Source organism: Aethalodelphis obliquidens, unplaced genomic scaffold (genome assembly GCF_003676395.1).
Source record: "Aethalodelphis obliquidens isolate GAN/ISIS:26980383/991018 unplaced genomic scaffold, ASM367639v1 scaffold57, whole genome shotgun sequence".
Classification (NCBI taxonomy): Eukaryota; Metazoa; Chordata; class Mammalia; order Artiodactyla; family Delphinidae; genus Aethalodelphis; species Aethalodelphis obliquidens.
The window spans coordinates 1,411,740-1,423,515 of record NW_020838001.1 but is presented as its reverse complement, the minus strand read 5'-3'; the positions used below and the strand labels follow the sequence as shown (position 1 = coordinate 1,423,515).

The window sequence follows — 11,776 nt, the reverse complement described above, 5'->3', positions numbered from 1 at the left end:
GGCTGAGTGGCGTCAGGGGTGGGGCCATGTTGCTTCCTGGCCTGGGTACTGGGCTGTGGGTACAGCTCCATGGAGAGCCTAAAGTGTCCCAGCCCACGACTACAGCGCCGCGTGTGCATGAGGACAGAACCGCAGGGGTTCCAATGTCGAAAAATTAGGAGGAAGCAATGTAGCATGCGTTACTTAGCAACGTGGAAGAAACGGCCTGACTCCGGAAAGTAGAAAGAGAAGTGCGCAGGTGGGGCGAGCGATTACGCTTTGTTGTTGCAAGTCTGTTTTCAGTGTTCGACACTTTCATAAAAATACGTGCATATGATACTCTGATAAAACTTTTAAAGGCCTAGGGAAACGTAACAGTGAGACTAGGTAACACTCTGATGGGGACGACATCACCCATTTGTCACTGAATAAACGCGTGCGCTTGGTTCTGGGCATTGAACTAACGATTAATATTGCCCAGAACGTTTAGTCTTGGGATTTAATCTTCAACTCTGTGAAGCTGACACAGAAGCAAGTTACGGGCTTCCCTGGTGGCGCAGTGGTTAGGAATCCGCCTGCCAACGCAGGGGTCATGGGTTTGATCCCTGGTCTGGGAAGATCCCGCATGCCGCGGAGCAACTAAGCCCGTGCGCCACAACTACTGAGCCCACATGCCACAACTACTGAAGCCCGCGTGCCTACAGCCCGTGCTCCACAACAAGAGAAGCCACTGCAATGAGAAGCCCGCGCACCACAACGAAGAGTAGCCCCCGCTCGCTGCAACTAGAGAAAGCCCCCGTGCAACAACAAAGACCCAATACAGCCAAAAATAAATAAACAAATTAAAAAGAAAAAAAGAAGCAAGTTACCACAACGATAGCAAGTCCCAAGCTTCAGAACCCACGCTGTGTGGACCCCTTCCTAATTCGGGGCCACGAGATGTTGTGTTTTTGTAAATTATACCAAAAAGCAGCCTTTCGTTCAGATTGCTCTTCCTACTCTGACTCCAGCGCATCACGGTCCCCTCATGTGACCGTGAACATTATTTATAAATAAATTTACATCTCATACCCACAGGGAAAAAACCCTGCAGGAGGAGGATTCTGGAAGAACCTCCACCCGATGTGAGCTGAAGATGGCACTGGTGATGGGTACCCAGGCTCATCACATTTTCTACTTTTGCGTGTGTTGAAAATCTTTGGAAAGACCTAACCCCACAGTGGGGTCCTGCGGCCCATGCAGGTGAGGGGGTTGGGGCCTTACCAGGAAGAATCGTGCCTGCTCGGCTGTGAGCCGGACGCTGGCCTCCGTGTCCAGGTGGAAGACCGCCAGATGGCGCTGGGCATCCAGGGCGGTGCCCCGGCACAGGGTGCTGGGGGACAGGCAGGGGTGGTCAGTGGGTAGGGCAGCCCTGGAGCCCAGAGCCCTCCACCGGCCCCCGGGCTTGAATCCTCTCCCCACTCCCTAGACACCTGTATGGGCAGGGGTGGAGGGTGAGCGCCCCCTGCTGGGGGGCCCGCTGGGGGGTGTGCACAGCTACGTCCACCTCCTGGCGGGCGTCCTCATTGGCGTACTCCACCACCAGGGCATAGGGGCCCGGCTGCGTCACCGCCACCTGAAGCTGGACGTCCACCTGGGGGGACAGGGCAATGTGAGGCCCCCGCCCCAGCCCCCCACCTAGAGAACAGGACACTTCTGAACACGGCCCTTCCCATCCCCTCCCCGCACAGCCTCGTCCCCCACCTCAGGGCCTGTGTGCCCGCCATCCCTGCTGCCTGGGGCACTCCCACGGCCACTCGGCTTCCAACTTCCACTTGCTCCGAGGCCCCCCGCCCACCCGTGGCCTGCCGGCTTCATCACTGTAGAGTGTCCGGTGCCTGAAGTGAAGCAGCGACTTGCCACCTCCTCACAATAAGCTGGAGGGCTGGGCCATCTGCACCCCGTGTACGGATGAGGCCCCGAGGCATCGACTCCCACTGTCAGAGCCCCAGAAGGCAGCAGGTGCTGCCTTAGCTGGCGGGCTGGCCTTGGGCCCCCGGCTGTGCCACCCATGCTCTGCCTGCCATCACGCTTGCCCTGCGCCTGGGTCCTGTCACTGCAACGTGGACACCCCCTCCCCGCCAGGCCATGGGCACGTCTCCCCAAGTCTTGACCCCGCCCACCCCCGTGGGGTCCCAGGGACACGCACATCTGCGCCCTGGCAGGCGACCAGCAGCGGGTGGGCGGGGCTGAGCTGCTCCGTGGGGCAGGGCCGGGGTAAGCTGTTGCCGTGGCGACACAGGGCCTCAGGCCCAGCGGCGGAGGGGAAGCCGTCCAGGGGCAGGTGGGTGTAGAGGAGGCAGCTGGGGGGCACACAGTCTGGTGAGCACGGGGCAGGCGGCCTGAGCACAGCAAGGGTCAAGCCCGCCCCCTCCCCCACCGGCTGGCCCTCACTGGTCCCCGGAGCGCTGCGCGTCGGGCTGGAACATGCAGGGCTCGGTCACCCGCAGCTGCAGGAGGGCCGCCTCGTAGTAGGCGCTGGGCAGCAGAGCCACGTAGTCCTGGGGAGCGGGGGGGAGGTTAGGTGCCGTGGCCCCCGCCCCACGCCCTGCCCCAGCCCGCTCAGCCCCACCTCACCAGGAGCACCCCCTCGGCCTCCACGAGCAGGGCCCAGGCACCGGGGTTCAGCACGAAGGGCTCCCCAAAGCCCCTCTGGGGCACGGTGACGAAGGCAGGCTCCGTGCTGGGCGGGAAGGCCACGGGCTGGCTCTGCTCTGCGCCTGGGGTGGGGACGGCAAGACTCCTGGGCACGGCATGGCCAGCGGGATGGGCCTGGCCTCCCACCCACGTGCGGGGACGAGGTGGGGAGGGCTGGGGCGAGGCGTGCGTGGGGCTGGGCCCAGGGGGTAGCCCCCCCCACACTCACAGTTGGCGCAGGTGGCAAACTTGCCCTGGTCGTGCACGGAGACCCGCCCGCTCACGCTCGAGGGCCCGCGGTTGACGTAGCGGAAGACCAGTCGGAAGAGGTCAGGGGAGGCCACGTTCAGCCTTGCCACGATCCTGGGCTGCGGTGGGGAGGGGTGGGCGTGGAACGTCGGGGCTGCTCCTCCCTGGCCATTCCCGGCCCGGCCCTGCGACCTCAGGGGCCTGCCCGCCACTCGGCCAGCCACAGCGGGCACTCAGCCAGGCCCCAGGATGGGGCGGCACCGCACCCACCTGGATGGGTGCCATCTGCGCGTAGCCCCTCCAGCTGAAGCTCTCGAACTCGAGCGGGTTGAAGCCGAAGCGCACGGCGTGGCCCTCAGGCGTGGCCGCCTCCTCCAGCTCCAGGCGCAGCTGGTGCAGGTCGGGAAGGTAGTGGTCCTGCGCTGGCCTGGCCACGGCAGGGCCGGTCAGGGCAGCTGGCAGCCGGTCTGGGCAGGGCGGGCACTGGCCCTGCCCGCTCACCAGGGCCCCCAGGGAGAAGCCCGGGGGACAAGCTGCCGCCCCAGCCCCCTGCCCGCCCGCCCAGCCGGGGCGGGGGCACCCACTTGCTGCAGGTGGGGCCCTGGGTGCTGGGGCGGCACAGGCAGGCGCCTGTCCTCGGCTCACAGCCCTGTCCTAGAGCTCCGCCAACGTCGCACTGGCAGCCTGCGGCGGGAGGGAGCAAGTCAATGTGGCCCGCCCCCGTCGGCCCCGCCTGCCCCGCCAGCCCCCGCCCAGCCTCGGTGCTCCACCCACCCTCCGCCAAGAGCGGCTGCGCTGAGAGACCGCCTCACCTCCCCCAGGGGCTGCCTGGGTCCCTGGACAACAGAGGCTCTGAGTCCAGGGGCAAGGGCCCTGGGATCGGTCAGTGACGCCTGCCGCCAGGGGAAAGGGTTGGAAGGGGGAAGCACCGAGGGGCGAAACCTGCCTCCTCGCTCCCACGCCCGGCACGGGTCTGGCCGGCATCTAGAAGCAGCTCGGCAGGTACCACGCCGTGCCCGGGCCCTGGCTGGGCCCCTGCCCCCTCTGCCCCTCCTGGGCCTCAGCATCCCCCAGGATGGGGTCCGAGGGCCGCGTAAGCGGCCGCTTACCACGGCAGCCGAAGTAGTCAGCCTGGTCCAGCCCGAAGAAGCCGTCCTTGCAGGCCGCGCAGGTGTGGCCGCATACATGGGGCTTGCAGAAGCACTGGCCGTTGCCCTGGGGGCCGAGGGAGAAGGTGGGACCAGGCAGGGGAGGGTCCCTACGCGCGGCTCCCACGGCCCCCAATACCTGGGTCCTCAGACTCACCGGCTGGCACTCAGCAACTCCACCCAGTGTGCCCCTGGGGTCACAGCTGCAGCCTGGGGAAGGGGCAGAGTGGGCCTGAGAGCAGAGCAGGGGGCAGGAGGCCCTGAACTCCATCCCCGCCCCAGCTCTGTGGAGCCAGCCCTCCCCCACCCCAGGGGTCTCCCCCAGCACTCCGACACCCACTCTGGGCAGACTCACGGGTGCAGCCCTCAGGGTTGCTAGGACTCAGCCCCCAGAACCCAGGTTTACAGCGATCGCAGCTCGGCCCCTCCACGTGAGCCCGGCACCTACAAGGGATGTGCACCTGGGAGAGGATGAGACTGAGGGTCAGAGTGGGCCCCTGCCCTCCTACCCGCAAACGCTCAGCCCTGGAGCCCTGTCCCATCTCTGGCACGACCCTGCAGTGAGGACAGAGGAGCGGCCAGGCGAACAAATGGGCTCTGAGGTTGTCATGGCAACCGAGCAGCTGAGGAAGTGATGGTCCCTCTGGAAGTGATGGCCTCGGCCCCAGAGGGCTGACCTGGGCTCACCTCAGGAAGATCATGATCGGCTGGGGCCAGGCCAGCAGGGTGGCAGGAGCCAGCTGTGGAGAGATGCCCAGGCCACCGTCATTACTCAGTCACTGACCCCGACGGCCAAGGGCTTCCCCAGGCCTGGCCAGGACCCGAGGCTCCATGGGAGCCAACACACACGCCTCCCACACATGTGAACAGGCAAGAAACCACGTGTGCCTACATGCCCTGGTCCCCGTAGCCGTGAGGGCATGTGCCCTCCCCCACCACACAGCACGTGATCATGAACACGCAATGAGACACACAACAGGCAAACACTTGTGAAGTCATGTGAGCACAAAGCACGTGAACAAGCATAAACAGACACACCACGTGACCACATGCAAGTAAACAGGCACGTCCAAGAACCATTCACAGCACGTGAACGCACATGCACGACACACGGACACTCGTGAACGCAGCACATGAGCCATATGAACACACACGAGCGCACACAGAGCACAGGGACGGTCATGGGAACATGCAGCACATGACACGCACGGCACCCAACACACACACACACACACACACACACACACACACACACACACACACGGCACCAGCCTCACCTTCGCAATAGGGGAAGTTGTAGGCACCGGGCACACACATGTCACAGTGCAGCCCCGTCACTCGGGGTCGGCAGCTGCACTGCCCGCTGTGGGGGTCGCAGGTTGTGTGCAGGGAGCCTTCGGGGGAGCAGTGGCAGGCTGGGGGAGGGGGGAGGAGAGCGGGGTGTGAGTACGCGGTGGGCACACGCCCTCCCCCACCCCCCTCCCACCAGGGCACTCACGGGCACAGTCGGGGAAGCCGTGGAAGCCTGGGCTGCACTCCTGGCAGGTGGCACCCGCGTAGCTGGGGTGGCAGCGGCACACCCCGCCTGCCCCACACAGCTGGTCCAGGGCACCCCGGGGGTCGCAGGCGCAGGCTGCAGAGGACTCGGGGTCAGGCCCTGGGGACCTGCGGGTGGCCCTCCCACCCCGCCCAGGGCCCCCGAGGCCCTCTGCTCACCGTGGCACTCGGGGTAGCTGTGGTGGCCCGGGCGGCAGCGGTCACAGTGGGGGCCGTCAAACTCGGGTCGGCACGGGCAGCGGCCAGCGTTATCGCAGCCCTCGGGCAGGGTCCCTGTGGGGCTGCAGCCGCACACTGCGGGGCCGAGAGGCGCACAGGGCCCTGAGCCAGGCAGGCCGAGACCCCAGCCCCCCTCCCACCCTCCACTGGGGGCGCTGCGCTCACGCTGGCAGAGGGGGAAGTGGAAGTAGCCAGGGGCACAACGGTCGCACGCCGCCCCCTCGAATCCTGCCCGGCACGTGCACTGGCCCGAGTCGCGGTCACAGGTTCCGTCCACCACGCCGGGGCTGGAGCACTGGCAGGCTGCAGGGAGGAGGTGGTCACAGAGGGGCTGGGCTCCTGGGATCCACGAGGGGACGGAGACGGGGACGGAGCTGGACTCACGCTGGCAGCCCGGGCCGTAGAAGCCCGGGGCGCAGAGCTCACAGTGCGTGCCCTGGAAGTTGGGTTTGCACACGCAGCGCCCCACCCGTGGGTCCTTCCGGCAGGCGTTGCCCTGGGTCCCAGCGGCGCTGCAGTCACAGTCTGTGGGGGGGTGGGGGGGAGGAGTCTCAGGGGCCCCGTGGACCCCAGCCGCCCCCCCCAAAAAAAACCCCTCCCTTCTCCACAAAACTCCTTTCCTTACACTTGACACTGCACTCATGCAAAACGAAAAAGACTTTAAAAATCCCAACAAGGGGGCTTCCCTGGTGGCGCAGTGGTTGAGAGTCCGCCTGCTGATGCAGGGGACACGGGTTCGTGCCCTGGTCCGGGAGGATCCCATGTGCCGCGGAGCGGCTGGGCCCGTGAGCCATGGCCACTGAGCCTGCGCGTCCGGAGCCTGTGCTCCGCAACGGGAGAGGCCACAGCAGTGAGAGGCCCGCGTACCGCAAAATAAATAAATAAATAAATAAATAAATCCCAACAAGGGAAAGCTGATATTTTGGGAAAACAGTGGCCTGAGGTGAAATCAGGACCACTACACATAATTAGTTGTGTATAATGTAGAAACCAAGTCAACTGCAGGCATTGACACAACCAAAGAAAATGCAAAAACAAAATCATAACAAAGTGAAAATTCTACTCTTCATAAATAATTCTGGGGATTAGGAATAAAAAAGAAAAAGTGTGCTAAATGTCTTAACTGATGCACAAAAAGGGGGTAATACTATTTAATTTTTGCTACTGACATGGAATAATGGTTCAGTATTTGTCAAAGCATGAGGGTAACCTCGGGCCAGACCAGAAGACAGAAACAGAACTCGCAAACCCTTGGAGAAGAAAACACAAACCAACCAAAACACGTTTTGTTGGTCAATCCAGCAAAAGTCGGGAAAGGAAAAATTTAAGCAGGATGAGAGAAATACAACTGGGGCAGGTGTGACCCAAATTGACAGCAGCCACAGTCCCTCCGCTGGGCCACATCTCTTCTCACGAGATAAACCCAAAGGCATCGGCTGGACTCTTGAAGGAGAATCCAGTCATGTCCTTCTGAAAGAATGCACCTTGAACCAAGGATCTGGACAGGAAACAAAGAGCTTCCAGAAGGGAGAGTGGGTGGCACGGACACAGAGAAGGGGAGCATGGAGCGTGGTGAGCCCAAGGCACGAGCATTCGTGGAGACAAAGAGGGATGTTGTGTGTTGAGAAAAAGGACTTGCCTCAAGAGATGCAGCATACGCAAAGCTCGAAAAGCAGGAGACATACGGTCCAGGGGTGCTGAAAACTAAAACTATTGTAATTGGAAGGAGAATTTGGCAAAACCATTGTCATAGAGAGAAAAACTGAACATACTGTTCCCAGAATGTGACAAAAATTAGGATTTGGACTTGCCTGGTGGTGCAGTGGTTAAGAAACCACCTGCCAGTGCAGGGGACATGGGTTCAATCCCTGGTCTGGGAAGATCCCACGTGCCGTAGAGCAACTAAGCCCATGCGCCACAACTACTGAGCCTGCACTCTAGAGCCCGAGTGCTGAAACTACTGAGCCTGCATGCTGCAACCACTGAAACCCGTGCGCCTAGAGCCTGTGCTCTGCAACGAGAAGTCACTGCAGTGAGAGAGAAGCCCACGCACCACAACGAAGAGAAGCCCACACGCCGCAACTAGAGAAAGCCCACGCACAGCAATGAAGACCCAACGCGGCCAAAAATACATAAAATTAAAAAAAATAATAATTAAAAATAAATAAATAAAATCTGACCATGATGCAGTAAAATTAGGACTGAACCATCAAAATAAGGATGGAATGGAAACCTAACCACCTGAAATGACAAACGCTGTTCTAAACAACTCGGATCAAAAGGAAAATGAAAACTGAAATGATACACTGCTTAGAAAGGAACAGCTGTGAGAACCCAGCATATCAACCCTATGGGACAGCTAGCCAAAGCTACCCTCTGAAGCAAATTTATAGCTTTAGCCCAGGGTTTCTCAACCTTGGCACCAGTAACATTCTGGCCTGGGTAACTCTTTATCGTGCTGATGGGGGCTGTCGTGTGCCCTGTAGGATATATAGCACGATCCCTGGCCCTCACCCACTAGGTGGCAGTGGCACCCCCCCAGTTATAACAACCAAAGACGTCTCCAGACATCTTCCTGCAGAATAAAATCACCCGATTGAGAGAAAATGCTTTAAACCTTTTGTGGATAATTAAGAGAGACTAAAAATAACAATTCATTCAAGATGCTATAAAAATAATAAATAAAAAAATGTACAGAAAGACAAATACTGTATGATCTCACTTATATGTAGAATCTTAACCCCCGCACCGCCCCCCCCCTAAAAAAACCCCCCCCACACACACACAGTCGAGTTCATGGATACAGAAAACAGATTGGTAGTTGCCAGAGGTGGGGATTGGGGGTTGGGTGAAATGGGTGAAGGGTGTCAAAAGGTGCAAATTTCCAGGTATAAAATAAACAAGTCATGGTGATGTAACGTACAGCATGGCGGCAGGAGTTAATAATACTCTGCTGCATAATTGAAAGTTGCTAAGAGATTAGATCTTCAAAGTACTCATCATGAGAAAAAAATGGTAATTATGTGTGGTGACAGACGTTAGCTAGACTTTCTGTGGTGATCATTTCACAATACATAAAAATACAAACTCGTGGTGTTATATGCCTGAAACTAATATAATAATGTATGCCAGTTATACTGCAATGAAAAAAAGAAAGATGGTTTTAGTTCAGAATTTTCTACACTAGGACTTCCCTGATGGCACAGTGGTTAAGAATCCACCTGCCAATGCAGGGGACACAGGTTGAAGCCCTGGTCCTGGAAGAACCCACATGCTGCGGAGCGACTAAGCCCGTGCACCACAACTACTGAGGCTGTGCCCCCGAGCCTGCGAGCCACATCTACTGAACCCGCTTACCTAGAGCCAGTGCTCTGCAACAAGAGAAGCCACCACAATGAGAAGCCCGCACACCACAATGCAGAGGAGCCCCCGCTCGCCGCAACTAGAGAAAGCCCGCGCACAGCAACAAAAGATAATTTTTTAAAAAATCTTAAAAAAAATTTTTTTTTTCCGTATTAGGAAATAAAATCTCTCTCCCAAACTAAACAGAGAAAAACTCCAGCAGATGAGTAAGCTGCACTTTGAGAACACCAATAAACTCAACAAACTTCTGCTGGGTGTAATAAAGGTAGGAAAAAAAAGAAAAAGAGAAAATAAACATAGACAAAAGGAATGAAAGGAAATTTAAAAATCATGTACAGAATGTCATGCATAACTTTATGCCAATACCTTTAAACATCCAAATGACAAACAATTTGCTAACAAAATATAAATAATCAAAACTGACTGGGCTTCCCTGGTGGCACAGTGGTTGAGAATCTGCCTGCCAATGTAGGGGACACGGGTTCGAGCCCTGGTCTGGGAAGATCCCACATGCCGCGGAGCAACTAGGCCCGTGTGCCACAACTACTGAGCCTGCGCGTCTGGAGCCTGTGCCCCGCAACGAGAGGCCGCGACAGTGAGAGGCCCGCGCACCGCGATGAAGAGTGGCCCCCGCTTGCCACAACTAGAGAAAGCCCTCGCACGAAACGAAGACCCAACGCAGCCCTAAATAAATAAATAAAAATTTTAAAACTGACTTACAATGAGATACAAAATAAACACACATAATAAAAGAAAAGAAAACCATCATCTAAGCTCTCCATAGGAAAACAGGTGTCAGGACCAGATGGTTTTTTAAGTAACTTCTAACAAGCTTTTAAGAAATTGATAATTCCTGTGATTTTTTCAAAAAATAAATTTATTTATTTGTTTATTTTTGGTTGCACTGCATCTTCGTTGCTGCACGTGGGCTTTCTCTAGTTGTGGTGAGTGGAGGCTACTCTTTGCTGTGGTGCATGGGCTTCTCATTGTGGTAGCTTCCCTTGTTGCAGAGCACGGGCTCTAGGCACACGGGCTCAGTAGTTGTGGCTCGCGGGCTCTAGAGCGCAGACTCAGTAGTTGTGGTGCACAGGCTCAGTTGCTCCGCGGCATGTGGGATCTTCCCGGACCAGGGCTCGAACCCGTGTCCCTGCATTGGCAGGCTGATTCTTAACCACTGCACCACCAGGGAAGCCTGATAATTCCCGTGATTTTTAATCTGCTCTGGAGCATAACAAAGTATGGATTGTTTTTCAAGTATTCTACAAGATGAATTACAAACCCAAAACAAGATGGTACCAAAAAAACAACAAGGCTTTCACCCAGCCTCACTCACGAATATAGACACAAAACGTTTATGTTCAATGCTGGGTCCACAGTAGGAAGGATATTAGCAGAATCCATCCTACGGTTCACAGATTAAAAGTGAAATGCTGCACCAGCACAATTACTGAGTGCTCACCAAGGGCCAGTGGAGAAAGGAGGGATTTGCAAGTTTATACCAGGGATTGGCGAACTTCAGTCCAAGGTGCCTGTGCCTGGTTTATAAAGTTTTATTGGAACACAGCCATGCCCATTCACTTGCACATGGTCCATGGCCACTTCCAAGCTGCAACATACAACAGCAGAGCTGAAGCTTTGTAACAGGGAACACACGGCGCTCTAAGTCTAAAACATTTACTGTCCGGCCCTTTTCAGAAAAAACCTGCTGACCCCTGCTTTACCCCATGATGAAAAACTAAACATTTAAACGTCAAAAAGAAAACCGCCAAAGAACCAAGAGATATGCAAGTAGTTGGGTTTAGGGACCTCCATTGAGATATGACCGAGTCAGACACCAGGAAGAACCAGGTCAACAGATTCAGTGAAAAAAATAACAGGAAGGGCAAATTACCCACTGGGAGGAAAGCACGTGACGCGTGAGGAACAGATAATATAGTTAATACAGAAAGAGCTCCTAGCAGCAAACCAGTGAGAAGAAAACTGAGCCACAACCTCGGATGGGAAATTCACAAGTGAAAGCAACAGGAGTCACGAAACGCAAGAGAAGATTCAACCTTGGACCTCCCTGGCGGTCCAGTGGTTAAGACTGTGCTTCCACTGCAGGGGGCGCGGGTTTGGTCCCTGGTCGAGGAAGTTCTCTACATGCCGTGTGGTGCGGCCGAAAAAAATATATATATAAATAAACAAACAAAATGTATTCGTAAGTAAATACTTACATGTTAAAAAAAAAAAAGAGAAAGATTCAACCTTGCAAACGAGGCAAAGAAACGCAGCCGAAACCAAGGAAATACCAAATGCCATCTGATCTAAGACACAACCAATTACAGGACGCACCACGATTTTGTACTGCTGTGAAAGGAAGACGCCGGCCAATTAGACATCAGTAAGCCGTCAACTGAAAGGCGCATCCCAATTCCAGGAAAACCGAAAAGTGGGGAAGTGAACCAATGAGAAGATTTCTGCGATAATGAATGTTGCCGGGTAGCGACAGCAACGCCCAACACACGTGACGCGGCTGTTGCCATTCCACCTGGTAGACGATTTTATGTCAGGAGAGCGGTTTGGCAACCTGTGGCCAAGAAGGT

At 56.5% G+C, this 11,776-nt stretch overlaps 1 protein-coding gene across 3 annotated transcripts in view; it reads right to left on the bottom strand.

The window, feature by feature from the left end:
• The window catches only part of LAMA5 (laminin subunit alpha 5), a 52,397-nt gene that overhangs the window by 18,795 nt on the left and 21,826 nt on the right, over positions 1-11,776 (bottom strand). The window contains exons 12-28 of one of the 3 annotated variants that reach the window (XM_027086806.1): positions 6,213-6,353; positions 5,994-6,131; positions 5,769-5,903; positions 5,551-5,685; positions 5,330-5,467; positions 4,740-4,792; positions 4,408-4,513; positions 4,210-4,262; positions 4,014-4,119; positions 3,489-3,588; positions 3,175-3,331; positions 2,885-3,023; positions 2,596-2,738; positions 2,413-2,519; positions 2,168-2,321; positions 1,452-1,612; positions 1,243-1,351 (exon numbers count right to left, since the gene is read on the bottom strand). In XM_027086806.1, the coding sequence (XP_026942607.1) occupies positions 1,243-1,351; positions 1,452-1,612; positions 2,168-2,321; positions 2,413-2,519; positions 2,596-2,738; positions 2,885-3,023; positions 3,175-3,331; positions 3,489-3,588; positions 4,014-4,119; positions 4,210-4,262; positions 4,408-4,513; positions 4,740-4,792; positions 5,330-5,467; positions 5,551-5,685; positions 5,769-5,903; positions 5,994-6,131; positions 6,213-6,353 (2,075 nt within the window). The remainder of the gene's footprint in view (positions 1-1,242; positions 1,352-1,451; positions 1,613-2,167; positions 2,322-2,412; positions 2,520-2,595; positions 2,739-2,884; positions 3,024-3,174; positions 3,332-3,488; positions 3,589-4,013; positions 4,120-4,209; positions 4,263-4,407; positions 4,514-4,739; positions 4,793-5,329; positions 5,468-5,550; positions 5,686-5,768; positions 5,904-5,993; positions 6,132-6,212; positions 6,354-11,776) is intronic. The other 2 variants (XM_027086807.1, XM_027086808.1) reach the window with 2 other exon arrangements.